Below are 23804 nucleotides of genomic sequence, written 5' to 3' on the forward strand. Positions count from 1 at the left end.
ATCTTGCTAACCAGCCCAGGCTGATCTGAAACTGGTGATCCTCCTGCCTCAGCCTCCTGACTACTGGGATTACAGACGTGTGCCACCATGTCTGGCTTTCATGGCCTTTTAAAAGGACCACATCACTTTGCCCTGTCTTGAGCATGACTATCAGGAGAAATTTGTGTTTTCTATGGGGCTCCATATGGGGAGATAGTATGTGACTCAAGAAGCACTTCAGAGGCAGAATTGGGCCTGAGCCATGTTCCTTTTGTGTGTAAAGCCTTGTTTGTAGGAAGGTTCAACCCCAAGAACCGCTCTGGCTTCCTAGATATCCTCCTCCTCAGATAGTTCAGTTTGGTTTGTTTGCCCAAAGCGCTCCCTGATCTGAGCAGAGAGGCCAGCCAGCCACTGGCAGCCTGCTGAGGAGGATGAGCCAGCTAAGGGGAGCAGAGCCCAGCTGCAACTCTGCATATTTGGGGTCAGGCCTTGCTGTTAATTAGCTGAGTGACCCCCCGGTGGACTCAGTCTCCCAGGGTCTGTTTCTTCGTTGGTAAAACAAAGGCTTGGAAAAATAAATACAGGCTCAGACCACGTGATAAGAAAGGTCACTCTGCTTGCTTATGTGGTGGCTCTGGGGATGGTGGTATGTTGAGACCCCTGATCCTTCTCAGTGAGGGCCACAAAACTGCTCTACTCTGAGCATTGAGATGTAGCTTGTTGAGGCCACCTGAAGCTCTCAAGTTAGGCAGGTTTGGGATTCCTTCTCTAGTGGAAGTTGCCTCATGCTCCCCCCACCCCCCTCGCGCCCCATCCTTTTGGGCTTGGCACTGCTTGCGTGCCTTCTGCCTTCTTTTTGGTGCATGGGCTTCATGAGGAAATAATAGCCCCATTGTTTCTTGTTGTAGAGATGGTTTCCAGTTTCATCTTAATCCTGGGCCATTGTGTTGTTTTTACAAACTCAGTTCAATACCCCCACCCCCACCCCCCACCCCACCCCCCATGCAAAATGCAATTCATTCTTTTAAAGGACTCAGCAGCCATCCACAGGCGGATTCTCCTCATCTCCTTCCCAAAGTCATAACTATATATAGTAAAAATGCACGGGAGTGTGCACTGTTTAATTGGGCCACCTGGCATCAGGGTTAAAATGGGTTCCATCTGTATTTGGTTTGCAAATGCTTCCGAGGTATGTTCCTATCCAGTAACCTTCCAGAGTGGTGTCTGTGGTTTAGTGGCACCTGTATAAAAGCATTTCTTTTAACTGTGTAGCTTCTCTCTTATTAATCATATCTTTGTGATTTCGTGTTTCCTTCTTGTTTCCATGAGCTAGGGCCGGCAGGTCTATATCACCTTGCCAAGTACCTTACTACTAGTAATGGGCCCAGTTTAGCCTCATAACCCTGATCAGACGCGGAATGCGGAGAATGCACTGCCTGTGCTGCTTGTCACTTTTCTAACCTGGCTGTGAACTCCTGATGTCTTCATTGAAAGCTCTGTCACATTCCTGGTGTCTCTGCCCCGTAGTTTCCCACCGCATGTTTATTCATAGGGAATTCATATAAATCTCAAGGTGCTGCTTCTAGGTTATCCTAAGGAATCTTTCTCTGAACATGAATTACACATGAGGTAATTTTGCAAACGATAGTCCCAGTGTCTCCTACATTTAACTCCTCCCCTTTTCTCTTCAGAGACAGAAGAGTGTTGACAATGTTGAAGGCTGTGCTGAAGAAGAGCCGAGAGGGAGGAAAGGGAAGCAAAAAGGAAACAGGTATGTGCACCAAGTTGAGTTGAGCTCTTTTGGGGTTATGGCGGGCAGCCCTGGGCAGCCAGATCCCACCACTACAGGCTAGGTAGGTGCATGGCTGTGGAACCAACCCGGAGACACTCAGAACCAAACAGTGTTCTGGAGTGCCTTCTACGCATTCTGCGTCTGATCAGGGTTATGAGGGCTCTGTAGTTCTTAAGTTTCTTGTTTTTTAAATGAGACACAATGTTGGAAATGAGCTTCAATTTTGAACCAGATCCTTTCCTGAAAGATGTTAAAGGTTCATAATTTTAAAAGTGGTTCAGATTCAGAAGCACAGTTAAAGACGTTGAAGGGTAGCAGTTGTGTTTAGGAGTTTGATTTCTAGGAAGCCCTTTTCCTTGTCCCACACGGAGTTGGACTTTATGTCTCACCAACTGTTGCCTGACTGGTTCTTGTGTTTTTGGGTATCAAATTTTATTCCTAACAGGTGTAGCCCTACTTCATGCCAGACTGCTCACTCAGTGGGAGGAGAGTGGTTTAACTTGGCTTGGGTTTCCCTCCTGTCTGTAGTGTTTTGGTGCCTACTTGGCCATTGTGACCCGAGTGGCATCACATTCCATGTGGTCACCTCCTCTAAGGTTGTTCTGGCCACAGTCAGTCTCTTCTTCGTTCCAGTTTCTCTTGATAGAAAGTCTATGCTTTGCGTGTTTGTATTCACAGTTCAAAGGAGCTTCTGGAGCTACCCTGCAATCCTCTCTTTTAGCTCATGTGAAATCTACTCTTGTTGGCAAATGGCTCCTTTGAAAATGACTTAATGTCAAGTAATATTTCAGTTTTCGTTTCTGTGACAGTATCATAGATAAATAAACTTAGCATCATCAATTATAATTAACTTGTAATTCAAAAGGCCTTATATATTGTTGATTTGTCTTCATGCTTTTATAAGGGGCTCTGTAGACCTCTGGATATTTTGGCTATGTGGACCTAGATAAAGTTTCTGCTTATTACTAATTATCCCTTAAACAGAGCCTGCAAAGTGGCAAACTCACCTCAACAGTGGAGCCTTTATTACAAGGTTGCTGTTAGGATTCTATTACACACTTCTCATTACTGCCTGGGTAAACAGATACAGAGAATAGAAGGAAGCAGATTTTAATGATATAAACAGAAGACTGCATAGTTATCTCATAGCCTTAGAAAAATCAACCCCTAGCTTTGAATAATTAATTAGAATTGTTACTGTGGAGAAATTTTAGTTCACATAATTTCTTTCCCAGGGCACATTCATCTTCTGCTGGGTCAGGGCCAAAATGTCTTTCTCATTATTTTTCTGAAAGCAGTTAATTTTTTTTTTCAAAGTTTTGGCTCATCTGATACTAATTCTGGAGACTTTATTTGTTGCCTTCGAGACCTTTGTAATTTTTTAGCATAAATGTAGACAGCTTAGGTCTTGGGATGGCGCTGCCAAGCAAACAGGTACCCACCCCCACTCCCTTCCAGGACCAGGGTCTGCACGCCAAACTCCCTATAGAGTAACAGCATCTCTCAACAAAGACTGTCCTCTTCCACCGTGCCAGGGCCATGGGAAGTAAGTTGAAATGATGTTCGGCACCTGCCCTTTCAGGCAGGCCAGACAGCAAGCATAGTTTGCCTTTGAAAGGTTTCCAGTTTCAAAACATGGGACTTGGGGCTTAGGTCTCCCTTTGGCCTTTTAAGAGGAACTACTGCTTCTTCTGTGAGTCCTGTCTTTATCACAGTTCCCACACTCTGGGTTTTTTACTCAAGCACACCAGCTTGAAAACATAATGGGAACATTTTGTATAAAGCATCTGTATGGTCTGTGTTCCTTGCTGTTAACTGGAACCTGGTTTGTGTCATGTTGGGAACAAAGCAGTTGGGGTTTTACGTCCAGATGAAGTCATGTGAAAAGATTTGGGTAAATACTTGGGTTTTGACAACTTCTATGTTGAGTTCTGTGCCAGCTCATCATCTCAGTGAATCCCAGTTGAGTCTCTGAGTTAAAGCTAGCGGCCTGAGACAGCTGTGAGACTTGGTAACCAACCACTCCTCCTCCAGCATGGGCAGGCTTTGCAGCGCTGTTTCCAATTAAAAGCATTCTTTGCTTATTTTTGTTTTTGTTTTTTCGAGGCAGGGTTTCTCTTTGTAGCCTGGGCTGTCCTGGAACTCATAGACCACGCTGGCCTTAAGCTCACAGAGATCCACCTGCCTCTGTCTCCCAAGTGCTGGGACTAAAGGCGTGTGCCCCCTCTGCCTGATTGTTTTATTTTCGGTGCTGTTTTTGAGGCAAGGTTTCTGGTGAGCAGCCCAGCCTGGCCTTGACGTTATGCTCTTTCTGCCTCTGCCTCCCAGTTGCCGGGATCACAGCTCTGTGCTTGCCACACCAGGTTAAATGTTACTAGTTCTCACTCACAGCCACAGCTAAGAATTCAGCCCAAGGCTGTCAACCCCCTAGTGCATTCTGCAGATGAGCTGTATCCCCAGTATTGAAAAGGCTTTCTTCCAGCTTCTGTCCCTAAAAGAATATATCCGATATATCTACCTTAAGCTGTGTGGAAAAAAATTAGCAAGTGTTGACACTCAAATTATATTTATATATCTCATAAAATGTGAGATTGAATCCCATTGACAGAACTCTAAAATTAGCAAAATTCTTTTTAAAAATGATTATGCATTTCCATCTATGCTGGTAGATGGGCAAAATCTTAGTTTCTGGAAACTGGAGAGGCATGTTGGGGAATGAAATCTCAAAAATTCTGAAGTGTTTTGGGGATGCATGTTCTCTTTGCCCTTGTTGAAGTTCTATCAGTAAAAAATGAGCCACATCTGTCTCTTGGCCTTGAACTAGGCCTGTGGGAGCAAAAATGAATATTAAAGGCTATCAAGATAGCTCACCTGGTAAAGTGCTTGCTTTCTAAGCCTGCAGGATGACTTGCATTTGATCCCCATTTCCACATTCTGGAAAGAGAATTAACTTCTGAAGCTTGTCCTTTAATGTGACTGTGCATATTATATGTAAACACACACACATACATATATATATATATGGTGCACACATAATATATAAATATATATATATTTTAAAAACCAGTATTTAGCCACAGTAGAAGGGTGTGTTAGACAAAGATATCTCCTTTTTTCTTCCCATTTTCATGGCAAAGTCTTGTTTTAAAACCAGCACATGAGGCTCCGTCTTTAATCCAAAGCCCTTCAGAGAGGTTCGCCACCTACTACTGAATTTCTTGATTTCATCTGACCTATCTTACCAGATGGTTTTCATGCAACTCTTATTAAACTGTTATTAAATGGGTTAACTGCTGTTTTCTACGGTCAGGAGTATCTGATGTGAGAGCTGAACCTAACAAGAGTGTCAAGCACATTAAACTAGCAGAGGAAGCCAGCCTCTCTTCTCTAGAGAAAATGAATAACGTTCCATGTTGAAACAGCAGAAGTCTTTAATAATAAATCTGCAAGCTTTATGTGGAAATAAATGATAAAACTTTATTGATGACTCAAGACTGAATAAAAATAAATATTAAATTCTTAGGTGTATACACACACACACACACACACTTATTATTTCAAGCCAAGTAGTTCCCCTAAAATTATCTGTATAGTTCTGTTATTCCCTGATGAAATCCTTCCTTTGTTTGTTGATTCTTGTAGTCCTGGGGATCAAATCCTGGACCTCGAAATATGCTTCGTCACTGATAGAAGCCTGCCCTCAACACAATGGTTTGGTTTCGAGTGTAGCACAAATTCTAATTGGTATTGATGATAAAAACCCAGAGTCAGATACTAGGAGGTGAAAGCTGAGAGACCAGAGAAGCAGTGCAGCCAGCCACTAGAGACCTTGTACTTTTACCGAATCCTCAGACCAAAAGGGCAATCCTGTCCTCAGACTGCGGGGGCAATCCTCAGACTACATCTGTCTCCACCAAACCTCAGACTGCACTGAACTCCTGTCTCCTCCCATCTTATATTCCTCTCTCTACCCAGCCAATATTGCTCCTGTCTCCACCTCCCTCTGGCTGGAATTCAAAGCGCTGGGATCACCTTTAAAAGAGTCCCATTTCTCTTTTAGACAGATTCACTCTTGGGTAGCCCAGGGTGGCCTTGAACTAACAGAGCTCCCTCTGCCTGTGTCCCACAAGTTCTGGGATTAAAGGTGTGTGCCACCACTCCCTGGCCTCTAGTGGCTTAGCTATGTATTCTGATCTTTAGGCAAGTTTTATTTGTTAAAATATAAAATACCAATACATTTGAGGACTTTTTTTTAAAGGTTTTCCAAAGGGATAGTTTTAGGTTCACATAAAAATCCACTAAATGATATGGCAGCTTCCCCCACGTGTATACGGTTTCTCCTATTGAAAACAGCCACACCAGAGTGCTCTGTTTGGTGTATTTGTCACACTGGCAATGATGGTGATACAAAGCTGGTTTACAGTAGGGCCATGGGTAGATGTCTATATCCTGTGGTCTAGAGAGAATATCGTCGTACCATATAGAACATTTCGACCTCATCCTGTGTGTTTCTTTTTTTCTAACACAGCATAAAATTGATATAAAAATTCATCTGGAAGAGAGGGGGCTTGGGACTAGGCAAGGAGAACTGGAAATCATGGCAAGTACTTGTAGAACGGCTAAGGCCAGGTTTACATGCCTGGGTTCTCTCTGCAAAGAAGCTGGAAGAGTGCGTGTAAGTTTTTCGTGTCTGTGGGGCAGGTGCATTTTGCCTCCCATCAGGGAGGGTTCTTAAGTCAGACAATGGGAAGGTGTCTTTCCCCTCCAAACTGACTTGGTGTAGCTCATGATAATAGCCAGCACTTCACAATGAGCAGCCGGCTCCGCTAGAGTTTTGTTGTTTTTGTTCTTGCTGTCAAGAAATGAAACATACTTTTCTCTGATATCTAATACATTTAAAGTTCACAGTGGATAATGGTTTTTTTTTTTTTTTTTTTTTTTTTTGGCCTTCTTTAAGAGGGGACTGAGCATTCTCCCTGTTTGTATCCCTTCTCTAGTCAACTTTACTTGATTATTCTCTCTCTCTCTCTCTCTCTCTCTCTCTCTCTCTCTCTCTCGTGTGTGTGTGTAGGAAATGGTCTTAGTTTGGAGCAATTTATTAAGCTTTGGCCTTTACCTTTTCCATCACTGAAACCCAGGTTGGCTAAACACACTTGTAATGTGTTGATTAAGGCAGTGGATAGTCTCTCAGCCTCTGTGTGTACCCAATTAATTGGTTTGTTTTGCATTTGTTTCTTCACTTTGTATTCGTAGCAAAAGGAAGCCGTTGTCGTCTGCAGAGTTTAAAAGCCATTGATGTGATTGTTAAACTTGGTATTTTAAGCTGTTCCAGGCTGCCTTCTGGCTCTCGGTGGTACCTTCTAAAAATGCCCCAGTATAAACGGCGCTTTGTTTCATCCAGAAAATATGAAGCTGCTTTTGATTATTCTGTGCTCCGTTGCTCGCTTTCTGCGGCTGTGGACCATTATTTAGGAATTTGGTGGAGCGACCGTAGTGCTGAGATGTGGCCATTTGGTATCTCCTGTTAAGAGTACAAACTATTTCTCCAGCAACACAGTAACCATAACAATTCCCTCTCAAGGTAATGCGTTTCTCTTTAGCACAGCATTTGAATAACCGAATAAAGTGTCAGTCTCTGATTTAAGCACAGCGTAGAGCTGTGGTGCAACTTTCCCCAGGGTCTGCTAGGTTTCTGCATCGTGTGTTTGCTTTGTTCTTTTAACAAAGTCTACAAACCAAAAACACGAGAATTTGGAATTAGCAGACGCAAATTCAAATCTCAGCCTGATTACCTCTGGGCTGGTTGAAACTTGCGCAAAACTTTCTTATAGAGATATTGTCGAGGTTTAATTAGAAATTCCTTCATCCGGGCTGCTGGTGGTGGTGACGCACACCTTTGATCCTAGCACTCAGGAGGCAGAGACAGGGAGATCTCTGTGAGTTCAAGGCCAACCTGGTTTTCAGAGTGAGTTCCAGGACAGCCAGAGCTGCTTTACAGAGAAATTCTGTCTCGAAAAACAAACAAAAAACAAAACAAAGAGAAAAGAAATTCTTTCTACCTGGGTTGATACTTAGATTCTGGTAGATATTCATTGCACCTTTTCTTTCTTGAGAAAACTGTGGCAGTTTAAAGAACAGAGGAAATACAGACCCAGGCCACCCTTAAACTTGCTAGATAGGTCAGTTTGCAGCCCTCCTGTCTCTGCCTCTCAGACAGTGGGATACTAAGTGTGCACCTTTACCCTGGCTAGTTCAGCTGACATGGGCTGGAGCCATTTGGAAAGAGGGAACCTCAATTGAGAGAATGCCTTGACCAGACTGGCCTCTGGGCAAGTCCATGGGTGCATTTTCTTGATTGATGATTGGTGTAGGAGAGCCCAAGCTCTGTGGTTGGTATCACCCCTGGGCTGCTGGTCCTGGGTTCTGTAAGAAAGCAGGCTGAACAAGCCATGCAGAACAAGCCTGTAAGAAGCATTCCTCTATGGCTTCTACTTTGGTTCCTGCCTTGAGTTCCTGCCCAGGACCTCCTCTGGGAAGGACTGTTATCTAGAAGTGTAAGGTGAAGATAAACCCTTTCATCCTTGCATCTTTTGGCTGTTTTCATAACGACAAGAAAGAGTCTAAGTAAGATAACCATTAATTATACTGGATGTCAAACAAAAGTCTTGTTTCTCCCCTGGAAGCTAAAGAGAAGTCAGGACTGATCTCAAATAAGAATGATATTCTAGAAGCTTCTTTTGATGACTTCCTATCCCTAAATATGGAGTCTTCTATCTATTTGGGGTGATAAAGGTGCTTCTCCCATCTTTATTCGTTCCTCCATAATCTAACTAGTAAGCTCTGAGTTGTTTATTAGATGGTAGTTATTATTTCGGAAATTCTTTTTCTGTATTTTTCCACCGTTAGCCTTCTTTGTGCAATTAAACTGGAAGGCAACTTCCCTTGCAAAAGTGATTTCAGGAGATGCCAAGCAGATCTGAGGATAGATCTCTAAATACAGTCTATAGACTGTTCTAACACATCCTCATTCACGAAGGTCTTTAGTTTTGAAATACAGACCTTTATTGTCTTCATCCACTGGTTGTTTTCCCATGCTTTACGGAAGCATAAAGAATGAACGCGTTAGAGGAAGGGAACACGCGTGGGGCATTTGTCATGTGCTGGACACCTGCACATGCGGGCCATGATGGCTTCCTCATGAACTTCCTGTTTGCTATGTGGCGCAGACTTGAAGCAAGCTCTGTGCTATAGGGAAAAGGGAAGGCGATCGCCCAGAACCCCCCACTCCATGTGGCCAGTGAGACCCCCAGGAAGATGCTTCCTGCCAGAATCATAAAAGCTGATGCAAAGCTCCGTATGCTTTTCCTTGAGCCCCTGCTGGATGTGTATGCATGCAAAAGTGTAGTAATTAAGGGCGGCGGGGCTGCGTCCCTGGCACCCCAGCCGCCTGGCTAGCTTATGCCCCGAAATAACAACACACAAACTGTATTCATTTAAACACTGCTTGGCCCTTTAGCTCTAGCCCTTACTGGCTAATTCTGATATCCCGATCAACCCATCTCTAATAATCTGTGAGAACCGGTCTTACCGGGAAGATTCTAGCCTAGTCCATCCTGGGTCGGAGCTTCATGGCGTGTGTCTGCCCGGGAGTGGGGCATGACATCTCTCTCTGAGGGGTCTGCTCCCGAGAGGAGAGCTGTGGAGTCTGACCTCACTTCCTCTTCCTCCCAGCGTTCCGCTCTGTCCACTCCTCCCACCTAAATTCTAACCAATAAAATGGGCCAAGGCAGTTCTTTTATTAGCCAATGACCTTCCTCCATCACAAAAGGAAGCTTAACTTCAATAGGGAAATGATAAGTCAGAGACCTAGTTAAGAATATTTTTGTTTATCAAACTGGATTTTATTTCAGTTTTTTCACTCTATGAAAGGTTTTCTGTTTTTTTTTTTTTAAACAAAACCTGCAAAGAGCCTCATCAGTATGTTTCATGTTTCTATAAAATCTCCATATTTTAGTATCTATGTGAGCTGTTTGCATTTTGGGGAGAGAATTTCAAGGTTTTATTTCTATTCTACAAAATTATGGACAGCTGGGCTCACCTCTCTCTACTGGCCGATAGTGTCTGCAGAGGAGACTGTGGTGGCTTAAAACTTTTAGCGGGCTATGATCTGAACTTAGCATTTTTGGCTAAAGTCTTAGGAATAAAAATCAAACAATTATCTCAACAGCTGATCTAATTCTTCACTATTAAGTTTTCAGCCAGGAGTTGCCCATATTTAAGGTGGTATGGGAGTATCCAGGTGATTAGATTTGACCCTGATGCTGTCCCAGTGCAAAGAGGACACAGGGACTGTTTTCTGTCCGAGGAGAATGTACACTGGGTAGCTGTAGTGTAGTGGTTTGGATTCTCGGTTGGGGCCCTTTAAAAAAAGATTTACTTGTATTTGTGGGTGTGTGTGTTTCTGCCTCTCTGCCTGTCTGTGTGCCTGTGGATCCCAGGAGAAGGCGGCACATCCCTTGGAGCTAAAGTTATAGGCAGATATGAGCGTCCTGTCACAGGCTCTGGGGTTATCTGGAGTTATCCTGGGTCGTGGAACTGGCTGATTAGCAAGGCTAGGAGCCTGGCTGTGAACTCTAGGTTAAGGATAGAAGGGGGAGTCTCCTGGGTGGCTTCAGCTTTACTTTCCCGCCCTGAGTAGTTAGATGTCATTGCATCTTCTAGGAGGGCTCTCCAGAAGGACGGGTTTTAGATTGGTGTAGTTTATTTTAGAGAATATTGTTCCAAGTACCAGATGTGAACATTATTTTGATTTTTGATAGTGCATTTCCTTATCTGCTCAAGCTGCCATAACAAAACATCTTTGGTGGGGTGGCTAAAACAACAGGAATTTATGTGTTTCCAGTTCTGGAGGCTGAAAATTTGAGATCAGCGAGCCAGCGTGTCAGGTTATGGTGAGGGTTTTTCCTGGTTGGTGGAAGATGGCCTCCTAGCTGTGCCTGCATGTGGTGGAGAGAGACAGCATGCTCTTGGGGTCCCTTCTTACACGTGTGTTGTGCACTAACAAGGACTATGCACTTACATCACCAACCTGTTGAGCCTGCCTTGTCTGCCTAACGCCTGGAGTCTCATCCGCAAACACCGCCACACCACAGGGTGTTACAGTATCAGCATAAGAGGACACAGTGTGCCATAGTATTTCCTGTCAAAGTGTGATGCTGTAATTCACTGATGAAAAACACACCATTATTTCGTGTACTAGTAAAGAAAAAAAGCGGCTGTCGATTAAATTTTTATAGTACTTTTATTAAGGTTTTGTGTAATCTATCTTGGAGATAGTTTTTTAACACATGTTACTTTAAAGAGTTCTTTTATGTTTGTTTATGTATGACATGCGCCATGGCATGCCAGAGGGCAATTTCTGGAGTTTGTTCTGTCACTGGGATTGAACTCAGGTCCTCAGGCCTCATGCCCACCCTTGCTTTTTTGTTTTTGTAATTATAAAAATAAGACATTGGTTGTGATTAAAAATTCTATTCAGAGTGCAGTGACTGTTTATTTTATTAGCATTTCTTGTCAGGTGTGGAGGCACAGGCTTTCATCCCAGCACTCTGGAGCCTGGAGCAGGAGGCTGGTGGTAGTGCAAGGCCCACCTGGGCTCCGTAGTGAACGCTTTATGGTCTTAACAGCAGACAGCATTTTAAAAAAATGACTTTCTACTAATAAAATTGAGAATAACTATGGATCTTTGAAGCAATGTCCAATTGGGAAAATCAGGTAGGGATGAAGAAAAGAAGACAGGATGCTTTTGCTTTAAACACACACACACACACACACACACACACACACACACACACACCCTCCATCTTCAAAAGCTGCCCAATATTCTACTGTGCCACCATACTATGGTTTGTTTTTTTTCTCCCTCTGGAAGATAAACACCTTTGTATGGGTTGGTTCCAATAGGAGAAGGAAGATTCCCAGACTGCAGTCAAGGGTTAGAAGAGATGTATTTGGTTTGAGCTCGTGGTGCCCTTCGCAAGTTATTTTCCCGAAATTGTGTACTGGTCGTCACGGATGTTAAGTGGCAGGTGTGAGCATGCTCTTGGCTCGATTCTTCTTAGTATTAAGTATGTTGTGAATGTTAATAGTGCCAGTGTTGTAGGTAAACTGTATATCTAATTAAAGCTAGTATTTGAGGCTTCTGTGTATTTTTTGCCCAAGTACGTTACCTTTTCAGTGACCTTTTGTTCTGGCTCACTCTGTTCTGTTGGCCTTGGCGAGGGCCTGATCAGTCCCTCTTCTGCTTTCCTAGCGTGGCCCTGGTTTGTACGTGTGGCATTTCCTTTTCTCCTTTTACATTTTGTTTGTTTTTGTTTCAAGAGATAGGATACTTGCTTTGGTGCCCAGAATGATCCTGAACTTGTGTGATTAGCAGGTCCTCTGGCCTTGGCCTCAGAGTGCTGGGATTTAAAGGCCTGTGCTACCGCATCTGGCGGATATGTTACGATTCGTTTTGATAGTTGAGAGGCTGAAGCCTAGTCCCGGCGCACTTGCCTGTAAATCCAGCACTCAAGTGAGTTTAGAGCCTGGGCTAGCCTACATGATGATTTCCTGCTATCCTGGGCGACGCAAGGAGACTCTGTCTTAAAAGGAAAGTTTTATTGTCCTTCTGGTCATGATTAAGAATTAATTTTGAAATGAATCTCCCTGTATGTACCTGTCTGTGTTTCCATGAGAGGAGGTGTAGTTTTTTTTTTGTTTTTGTTTTTTGTTTTTTGTTTTTTTAGTGGCGCACGCCTTTAATCCCAGCACTCGGGAGGCAGAGGCAGGCAGATCTCTGTGAGTTCGAGACCAGCCTGGTCTACAAGAGCTAGTTCCAGGACAGGCTCCAAAACCACAGAGAAACCCTGTCTCGAAAAAAAAAAACAAAAAAAAATAAAATAAAAAAGGTATGAACTTAGCATCTTGTGTGCTCATTGAAGCCACTCTGTCTGGAACTATACTGTGGCTGTATAGCTTACCAGTTCCATGAACCTGGACTTAACGTGCTCTATGCTCATTGCTCGCTTATGAGGATTGAATTAATATTATAGAAGTGTTTCAGCTGATGTTTGACACTGTATGTGTTGTCTAGCTTTTTGTCAATAATAAAATTTATTTCTTTATCCTGCTTGTTTGCCTCTTTTCTCATTGGGTTTATTAGCTATTTCAATATTTTAATGAGTGTTTAATCATTGAGAGCTTATCAGCTGAAAGTTTTAAGCAAGACAAACATGTCTTATGTTTAATTTTTAATTACAATGCCTAGAAAGCTTTATCTAAGTCATTCTTTATATTTGGTTGGATTAAGTGACGGATTCTGTACTGATACTGTAAGTTCAGTGTTAAGTCACTTTTTGAGGCGATGAACTCTGTGTCCCTCCTTTGTTCCCAAGAGTGATGCTGATGGGATTTTACCTCTTGGACCCACATCCGCAGTGCCAGGTATGGTTCTGAAGATGAGATCCTTTGTAGGGCTTGCTCCTTCATAAGCATTCAGCTCTTAACATGGCTGGCTGGGCTCTCTAAACACGAGACCAGGTACTGTTTGATGTAGGAAGGTTTTGTACTGAAGTGAGTTAAGAGTGCTTTTGTAATGCCTTCAGCCAGGCACTCAGGAGGCTGAAGTAGGATTGCAAGCTGGAGGTCAGTCTGGGCTGTATAGTGAAACTCTGTCTTGGAACACAAACCCAGATAAGGAAACAAAACAAAACAGAACAGTCGTATGAAGTGGCCTCTCAGTTTCAAGTTTGAAGGCCTAATAGCTTTCTTAGAAAAGCTTACTGTATTTCTTTGAACCTTTACCTTTCTTGCCTATGAAATAAAGGTAATTTGTATCAGATAGCAATTATGAGAGTCAAATGCAGTAAATTTTGTTTTAAAATTTCAATATCAGGTGAGATTAGAAGGAACCCCATGTGGCACCTTTGACTGTGAAGAAATGCTCATCAGGCATGAAAATAAAGTGTACACATGCAGATATTTAAATATATCATGGGCTTTGATATGCAGATGGGATTTGTTTTTCTTCAGATATTAAAGAAATGAGGAAGTGAACCACAGTTGACCAGGAAGCAGATTCTCTAGAGAAGACATGATGGTCTGTATGAAAAAGTTATTCTTTACCGCACACTGTTATACAGTGTGCTGAATGCTTATATTTCCCTGTTGTAATGGATAGTTTATAAATGTAGGGTAAGGGCTGGGTTATAACTGAGCATGCCCAAGGCCCTGGTTAGATTCCTAGATCCACAGAAGGAAAAGGAAGGACAGCCACTCTGAATTATGTAAAGATGGCATGGTTAAGTCACAAAGGCAAATAGCCCAGTTTCTCTGTCCCGGAAGTGAGTGATCTGGGTGCTTGGGTTCAGTTCCCAGCATAAGCTGCTGAACCTCACTGTCTTCCCAGTTTTGCTTCTGTGAAATGGGGGAGAATAACCCTGCAGAGTCGATCTGTTGAATATTTAAAGTCAGAACTAAAAACAAATTATCAGGGGAAAAATAAGTATATGAATATTGACCACAAACAGACTTGTATTCCCTAAATAATACAGCACGACACCCAATTTACATAGCATTTCCATTGTATTAGGTATTGTCCAACATCTGGCAATGATTTTAAAGAATATAAGAAGATCTATGTAGGTTTTATGCAAATACTTTGTCATTTTCCATAAGGGATTTGATCCTCCTAAGATTTTAGTATCCATTGGGGATATTGGAACCAATCCCCTGCCAATACCTAGGGGCAAGTATTGATTCTTTGAAGAGAAAATGAGTTAAAATCCATATAACACTGCCTGGACCATAGTGAGCATGTTAGAAACGTTGGCTCTTGTATTTGATGGGAAACCCTTTGCTTTTTTGTCTCTTTCCAGTCTCCGTTAGATGTTAGTAACTGGTGGCATCTTGGATGTGTTGTTTCATTAGCTCACTTATTTGTGTGGCCAGCCCGACCCTGGCCACTCCATGTGGTGCAGATCGGGGAAAGAGCTACTTAATAGGCAGTGCCCTTAGCAGAACGCTGCAGGGTCAATTGCTGTAAACAGTCTGGGAAGACATGTGTTCGCTATGAGATGGAGGAGGGCAGGGGTCCTGGGGCCTAGATGCAAGGATTTGAAACAAGAAGCTTCTGTGTCAGCAAAGATGTGTGCGCATTTGAAGGGCTGTGCCCGAGATTCACCGCTTATTTTGTATAGGAACAGACTCTAGTGTAACTGATGGGCAATCCTACACCTGGCCGTCTCCTCCGCCAGACCTACTCGGTTGTCCCCTTGGAAACGACTGGATGGGGACCACACCTCTGTGCCTTGGTGGGAGTTGTTGAGTGATTGGAGCTGCCCGTGTGCTGCCATTTCTTTCTGTGTCCCCAACTAGTTACGCAACATTTGTGTGTGTGTGTGTGTGACTTTGAAAACTCTTTGGCAAAATATATTCCCCCATTCTACAGCAAAACTGTGTTCTTGGCAGTCCTATAAAGATGAACTTTAAATACAGATACACAAGTACAGAAGTTAAAGGATTCTGTTACAAAAGAACGCGGCACACGGTTTGATCAAAGCAATTTGTTAGTGTATTTCATTTGATCGTGTTTGTGCTGATTCTGTGTCAACATTTGCTCACTCACATACTCACACTTACAAGTTAGATGCACAGGAAGGAGTAGCTAGGGAATAGGATTTTCCTGTGCAGCTTGCATGATGTTAGAGAGCTCCTTTCCCAGAGACATGCTCGAAGAGTGGATGAAGCAAATAACTTGGAATCCATTTCATGTTTTAGAAGTCGTAGTTAGGGTAGAATGTTAATATGGTTAGCTGCCGTGAGACAATGTTGACATTGTTGCTAAGATATGTTATCAGACCTGTCACTGAGGATGCTGTTTTGGAAACTGAGCAGTGATTTGTGTGTGTGTGTGTGTGTGTGTGTGTGTGTGTGTGTGAAAGAGAGAGAGAGAGAGACAGAGAGAGAGAAACAGAGAGAGAGAGACAGAGAGAGAGACAGAGAGATGACAGAGCAGACATGGTATATAGACTACAAAGGACAAAAAAAAAAAAAAACAGTGGTGGCACATACCTTTAATCCCAGCCCTTTGGAAGCAGATGCAGGTAGATTTCTGTGAGTTTGAGGTTAGCCTCATCTACAGAGCAAGTTCTAGGACAGCCAGGGCTACACAATGAAACCCTGTCCCAAGAAACAAAAATCCAAAACCCAGTAAATGCAAAGCCATTTCATTCTCTCCTCTAGTTCCACACCTCAATATGGGCCTAAAAAGGACCTGGTTAAATAAATTAACATGTACATAGTCAATTTATATGGTCTCTGTCTGGAATAGGAACAGAGTTGGTTATGCTGTGCAGTTTTGAGTATGTGTATTTTAGGGTGTGTGTGTGTGTGTGTGTGTGTGCAGAGGCCAAACTCAGGTATTATTTTGTGGGTACCACACAGCTTGGATTCTCTCACAGACTTGGATTCTACTCACTAGGTAGGCCAGGCCAACCAGGTCATGAGCTCAGGGAGCCTCCTGCCTCTGCCTCTCCAGTGTTGGCTGGGATGGCAAGTGTATCACTATACCCATGCAGCAATTTTTTTTTTAATGTGGATTCTGTGGAGGAATCCTCACAATTGAAAAAAACTTTTTGTTATTTTTGAGAATTTCACATTCTACCTAGAAACTGTGAGCTATCCTCTCTCCCCAAATGTTTGTAGATCTCCTTTTCCCTGTGATAAAAATTTCCTTTTAACTGAAACAGGAGAGATCGCAGCTCCCTATATCCTCGCTCTTTGTCTTTAGTGAGGCCTGCTGGCACATGGCTTTGCCGTTGGTACTGGTAGAGTTTGGGACTGAGTAGTGAGTTGAGGGGGTGGCGTACAGGTTATGGTATTGTTCCAGAAGCCTCTCCCTCCACTTATTTTTTTCCACCCCCAAAATGTCACCATGTCCAATGTGACAGAATGTTCCCGATGATTACCATCCAGAGAAACACGACTTGCTAAATGATCTGTGGGTGACAGCATTTCTTAGGCACTGAGCGGTGAGTTCTCCTTGCTCGGTACACACTTGGCTTAGGGCATCTGCCGCTTGGGCCAGCGTGCTAGTGTACCGCCGTGGTAGAGTCATGACTGGAGTCAGGAGCCTGGGTTCTCAGCCGTGGGCAACTCTGTGTGCCCTCATCTGGAACACGTGAGATTTTAAGTGTCTCTTTTAAATGGACTACGATGAATAAATTAATGTATGTAAAATGTTAATGAGGTGTCTGGCACATTGAGTAAGGACTTAATAATGACTACTCGCTTAATCATCCTTACTAGGGGGCTGGCAAGATGGCTTAGCGGTAAAGGTACTTGCTGCCAAGCCTGGTAACCTGAGCTCCATTCCCAGAATCTGCATGACAGAAGGGAGAGAACCGGTACCTGCAAGCTGTCCTCCAGCTGTCCCCCTCCACCCACACACATGCAGTCAGCAAAGGCGGTCATCTTCATTAGTCCAGATACACTCAGTAGACAGAATAGCGTTTATAATTAAGACATAACTGCACATTTCAGCATGTTACTGTGATGCCCCCTTGACGTGAATGTCAGTGAGCTTGGGCTGTATGTAATCTTGGGACTAAGGAATATTAGTGAGATAGAGGGGAGGGTTTAAGATGGATACCCTGTAGGCACTGGCCGTTCCTGGCTATTCTGTTGCTTGGTTTGAGAATACTAATGACATGTGTATGATGTCTGTGACACGGTGAATGAAGAGGGTGAACTTGGGTTTGTGTTTAAGGATATTTGGCATTATGAAAAGAAATCAGTAATTGGTTGAGCTTGGAAGTTGAAGGCAAAGAAATTGAATGAGACAACTGGGCTGTGGTTAATACACGTTAATCCTAGTTGCGGGGGTTGGGGCCAGCCTGGGCTTCATGGGGAGACCCTGTGTCCACATGGGGAAGAAGCCAGTTTAGACCATCACTGTAGAACAATCAGTAGGGAATTGGCCATCCTACGTCAGTAAGTCCTCGATATATGGGTGGGGTGTGTTAGCTTAAGGTTGAACCTGTGGATTGAATTTCATAGTGGTTATGATTGGAAGCTTTTGGATGTAGAAAAAGGAGGCTTCTTGGTAAGTATCCAGTGGGATCGCTTTACTGAGCAACCCCAGAAGTAAAAAGAGAAGTTTCCGTGTGCTAGACAATCAGGTCTACTTTATAAAATATTCGTGTCCTAAACATTGCCAGAATCCATGCCAAACTAGACACAGCCAAGGAAGAGGGAACCCATCCTTGCCTCTAAGCCTGAGGAACAGCCATCATCAATGTGTTACCGTGCTTCTTCTAAGGCTTTGCCTGTGTTACATTTCACTCTTGTCATACAGCATAGCATGTTACATATACATGCTTAGATGCTTATTCCATGTGGTTTTAAAAAAATGGCAAACTGTTTTTCTTTCGTGTAACTTGTTCACTGGCACCAAAACCAGTCTTTGTGCCACTCTGTTGGTGGGGGGCAGCTTTGCCCCTTGTCCTAATCATGTAGCTGCTAGCTGCTGTTAGCAAGTTCTAGCAGGACAGCTAAAGTTATTAAGAGGCCACCCAGATAGGGTAAGAGGTTCCTTTTCCATTATGGAGTGAAGTAAATGGTTCAAAGCTACATTTCCTGAAAGTGAAGGAGGTGGGAAGGGGCAGTTGACCAAAGTGCTGGAAGGCATGGGTCGTGTAGTGCGAACATTATAAAGCCATGGTGTCTCCACTGTCCTGGCTAATTTAGATGCGTCTCTTAAGTAATGTTTTCTTTTTGTCTCCAAAATAACAAATGTACTGTGTGTTTTGAATCTGCGAATATCCCAGAACGCTTTTGATTGCTATGATGTACCATTGAAAACTTTGCTTCAACGCTACGAGACTTGGTCATCCTAGCCCTTCCCTCTCTATATAGCTATTGTTTCAATTTCTGACGTTTGATGATATATCGAGAGGGCTAAGTGTTGTGAATGGAATCGTGGTTCCTGCAAAGATGTGTCGAAGCCCCTCCCCCCCTTTAATATAGCACCTGTGAAAATGACCTCGTTTGGAAATACAGTGTTGACAGATGTGATCAGTTTAAAGGTCTTGATTGGATTACGTAGGTTGGTTGTAATTTCTGATGCCCAGGGTTCCTAAGAGAGACTGTGACATCATTGAGTGTGATGTCCATGCCTGCATTCTCAGGACTTGGGAGGATGAGTCAAGCCTGAGCTACATAGTGAGTTCTAGGCTAGCCTGAACTATGAAGTCAGACCCTGTCTCAAGCAGACTGCCATGGAGAGAGAACACTGTGGATGGATGAAGGCAGGGGTGGGAATGATGAATCTTCAAGCCAAGAAACATCAGAGATGGCTAACGAGAAACAAAGGAAGAAGCATGGACTAGCTTGTCCTGGTGAGAGCGTGACCCTTCCCCCATGCTTTGATGGTGGACTGTTAGGTCCGGGAATGCAAGAAATTAACTATGGGTTGTTTGAACCGCCCCTTTTGTGGTACCTTCTTTCACAGTGTTCTAGGACAGCTCAGCGAACCCAGATGACGCATGGCTGGGTTCCGGTTCTTTGTTGCACCCTCTGTTTCACACACAGACCTTGGTCTGTGACAGTCCTTTCTTAAGCTTGCAGAACAAAGTTTTTACCAGATGACACTAGGGCTGGGTCTTCCCCCTCAGGATGCAGCTTAGGGCCTGATGGGTCCTTTTGTTTGCATTCCTCCTGACAGAACAGGGTTTGGTTTTAATGACTTAGTCGTGTCTAGGTTTCTCCTGAGCAGCAGCTTTTGTTTTCCACATTTGTAATCGTTTCTCACATAATTAATTTTTTTTTTTTTTTGGCCTTGTCTTTCCGTGCCCGGGGAACCCGTCCTGAGCCTTTGCTCTTTGTCAGTGGTTACTATGAAGGGCTGGTGGATCCTAGTCAGTGTTGCAGGTGAAGTCATCGGAAAGCAAGCAGTGTGAAAGGTGGAGCCCAGCCTAGCTGGTCCGTATCCCACCAGGGTGCCTAGCTGTCCTTGACTGTTGTTCTCAGTTTTCTTTTTCCAAGTCTTCAAGGTGGTCACTTTCCTTTCATTGACTAACCGTCTGTTCAGCCCCTCAGCACCGATGGTTTTAGGGGAGGCCTGTTGTATAGGGGGAACCGGTTTAATCAAGGTCCAGGAAGTGTTTGTTCTTGGAGGCTTGGGGTGGAGCAGCCTCGGTAACTAGAGTGCGGTTAAGCTGCTGGTTGTTGCAATGACAAAGTATCCTCCATGGTCTCCGTTGTTGTCTTTTAGATTGCTGGTCTCTCTTGTCTTTTCTAGCCATCTCCTATTTGGGGATACAGTTTCTGCACATGTGAGTTTTTGCCTCTTAGTTTATAGATACTTCACTGGGGTTCTCGGGAGGCTTTGCCTGGTGCAGTTTTACCCCCTTCCATTGCACCTCAACCTGCTCCATCCCCTGGCTTCCCCCTGCCAGTGACAACAAAGATGATCAGGAGGTGGCGCCGAGACAGTCCAGGGTCAGGAAGAAGAAATGCTTACCACTGGTGATGGCATTCTGCTGTTCTTCCTCTCTTGTCTCCTGTCCACCTGCCAGTGACAGTCAGGGTCACCTCTGGGTGATAATCACCCCTCAGGTGTCCCCGAGCACGGTGCCCTGTGGGATGGAACTTCTTTTCTTTCAGCTGCCAAGTTAGATCATAGCAGGTGGCCAGTTTAACCCAAAGACCTTCAAGTGTACACATGGCTCTTTACTTGGGAGCATAAATGTAAATATTTGCGTCAGGCGTGCACACAGAGCGTCAGCCATAGACAAGGATTAACCTCTGTCCATGCTCCCAGTGGTTTACTTCCCATTTCCAGATGCAGGCTTGACTACAGAATGCATATGTCCTTCCAGAGAGCCTCCATCCACAAACAGGTGTGTTTACATGTGTATCACACACATAGGGTTGTAGATAAATACTATATAACATATACAAATGTATGCACATACACCCCCACGAAGCATTCGTTTTTAAATATAGAAAACTTTTGTACATTATCATTTCTTTCCTTTCCCTTCCCTTCCATTTCTCTCTTTTTTTTCTTCTTCCCATATTGGCCTTGACTTCTGGATTCCCAGCACGTGTATCTTAGATGTTGTTCAGCTTCTTGTTCCAGTGGCAAGAGAAATCCCTGCTACGCCTTGCGTTGCGTTACCCTCTCGGGGAGAGTTTGAAAGCCCATGACTTGAGCTGCAGTAGTTGAAACGGCTTCCCAGACAGCTCTAGGCCTCCTCCCTGAACAGACAGAGGAGTTGGGGCTGCACCCTGACCAGCTGTAGGAACACAAGACCTCGAAAGCTTCAGAACCAGAGAGGTGGTGCAGTCCGCGAGGTCAGGAAGCATCTGCGCGCTGCCGAGGAAATGTAGAATAAGGAATTTTGCGAGCATCCCACAGACCTTTTCTGGCTGCTGTGGGTTGCAGCTCTTAGCTGACCCACATCTTCATTCTTCCTCTGGGGCAGACTGGGGTGGGGGTGGGGGTGGGGCTGGACCTGCTCTTCTGTTGTTGCAGGAGCCGCCGGCATACACCGCAAGAGTTAACGAACGTGCGGTACTGGGTGAAAGGAAAGGAACCTATTTCGGGTGCTTGATGACCAAACACCTATGCTTCAGACGTACTTGGTTTGTGTGACAGCAGCGTAAGGTGTGACTGAAAGAAAATTAATGATCAGGAGGCTTGGGCACCTCCCCTGCGGAATGTTCAAGAGTGCTTGGAACTAATTAAGCAGCCGGCACGGAACTGGAAAATAGAGGAGGGAGCAGGCTTTTTCATGGTGGCCTGGGACCACTTGTAGACCTACATACTCTATTTTTGGTGTTCTCTATTAAGTACACCAAGTGACATAATATGGAAAGCATATCTTAGCAGCCTTATGAAATGGGAATGGCACCGGGAAGATGGATTCCATGTTTGATGGCCTGAGTCCAAACTCCCCTTTGACATTTGCTGGTGCCCTCAGGGATATCACTTAGTCCTTTCTGGTCCGCAGTGTCCTCATCTGAGAAAAGAATGGGAAAGCGCGACTGCTTGGTAACCTACCAAGGTTGTGAAGATGGAATGAGGAGACAGCGTGCACATGGTGTCTGTCTGGGCACCTGCTAGCGCCTTTGGAAGCATTTGCTTTAAATTATGCTTGCGTAGGGTGTGAGAATGGAGGTTTTCCTGACGTCATATATTTTTAAAGCATAGTAGCTCCTGCATGGTGACATAGGGTGGAACTGCCAGTCTGTTTACGTACGTTTTGGGATGAGGTGCTTTTGTGCATGCAGTTCTATAGCTTGCAATGTGAGGACATTGCTGGCCTCTGTTTAGAAGGCATTTGTGTAATATCTGAAGACAAAAGGATCCACCTGTCTTATCAGCTGGCACTGTCTGGACCCTGGAGTTAGCTGGTTTCTTGTTTCTCTGCTGTTACTGTGGTACTGTTTGTGGATTAGCTATGATAGTGTGAATATGTTTTGGAAAATTGTTGACATGGATCCCGTTATCCTTTCGTTTTGAAAATGTCCACTGGATGCTCAGTAGCTCTGACCAGAAGCCAGGAGGACACATATGAGACACATGATGCTCTAAACTGCTGCCCACTGCAGAGAAAGCCTTTTACAAGGCTCAGAAACGACACTGCAGAGGAAATTTCTTCCAGCTTGCTGGGTTCCTGTAAATATATGAGTTATGCGATTATAAAAACCTTATGATGGAAAATATGTTTCAAAAACAGTGTGCTTAGAGGCAGGAACCTCTAAGATGCTGTAATACGTTTAATGTCCAAGTTAAACGTATCACCCCAGTCCCATTTTCTGAAGCTGGATATACAGAACATCTTTCTCTTTCTATTTGAAGCGTCCAGCCCTGCTTCCCCAGCTACTTACGTGCACGATAAATGGAAATCTTATTTCCTGCCTCTGTAGACCTATTTACCTGAATGTCTGAGCTCACCCTTGTCTTTCTCAGGGCGACCCTGTCTCAGATTGGCTTACTTTCATCTGCCTTGCCTGCCTGCCTTCCCTGCCCTGGTTTTTTAAAGCCGTCTCTAATCCTACACTCCGTATACTCTAATCTGCAGCGTCGACTTCAGCATTCTGCGTGGCCACCTTTAGACATTCATCTCCTAGATTCACAGTTCTCCTTCCATTGTGTATTTAAATCCTCACTAGGCGTCTTTAAGAATAGGGGGAGGAAAGTTAAAATAAAGAGCCATTATCAAAAGCCATTTCCGCCAATTTACAATGCTTTATTGGATGTCTTTATTCTCTTTGGTGAGTCCATTATCTTCACAAATACAGCTCTCTCTCTCTCTGATACTTCTTCTATGTGGATATTTTAATTTTGATTTATTGTAAGCCCAGAAGACCTTATAAATGTCCATTCATCCTCATGCCCTTCCTGATCTTTTATTTTCAGACTTCAGGAAGTCAGTAATTTTAAAATAGGAAAAGAGGTGAGAGAGAGAGAGAGAGAGAAAATGTCAGAGACTGTGTGTGTGTGTGTGTGTGTGTGTGTGTGTGTGTGTATCTTACAGAGCCCAAGATACTATTAGGCCCTTTACAGAAAAAGTGTGATTGCCCCTTACATATTTGACTGATTTAGAACGTGTTTTCTTTGAGGCTCTCTATTTTTCCCAGCTTTCTTAAACAAGTGGAATAGTGTGTTAGAATCTGAGCTGGCTGGATGGGAGAAGACTCCAGCTGCTCCCTCTTTTCCTCCCAGTTAATGTGGTTCAGTTTCCTGCCCGTGAGAGGTGTGATTGGATCAGGGGCTCTCTGAGAGGAACTCATGCTGGTGTTGAAATGCCAAGTTGGAGGGGAGCCTGGTAACATGGCTTGCACTCACTCCCTGGAGTGGATGCCTTTGTCCTGCCCAGCCTGGCCTTTCTGCAGCAGCGACAGGAACAGTGACTGAAGTGCTTCCTATTACTTAACTGAAGCGAGGAATAAAGTAGGTTGTAGTGAAAACATCATCTACTCA

At 44.0% G+C, this 23804-nt stretch overlaps 1 protein-coding gene across 3 annotated transcripts in view; it reads left to right on the plus strand.

The window, feature by feature from the left end:
* Tanc1 (tetratricopeptide repeat, ankyrin repeat and coiled-coil containing 1) overlaps window positions 1-23804 on the plus strand; it is a 220734-nt gene that overhangs the window by 79699 nt on the left and 117231 nt on the right. For all 3 annotated transcript variants that reach the window (XM_041631414.1, XM_041631416.1, XM_041631415.1), the window contains one exon: window positions 1671-1750. In XM_041631414.1, the coding sequence (XP_041487348.1) occupies window positions 1690-1750 (61 nt within the window). In that variant the 5' untranslated portion in view covers window positions 1671-1689. The remainder of the gene's footprint in view (window positions 1-1670; window positions 1751-23804) is intronic.

The sequence above is a fragment of the Microtus oregoni genome, unplaced genomic scaffold, assembly GCF_018167655.1.
Source record: "Microtus oregoni isolate MIOR12 unplaced genomic scaffold, Mior012 000037F_ref0000500, whole genome shotgun sequence".
NCBI classification, from domain to species: domain Eukaryota; kingdom Metazoa; phylum Chordata; class Mammalia; order Rodentia; family Cricetidae; genus Microtus; species Microtus oregoni.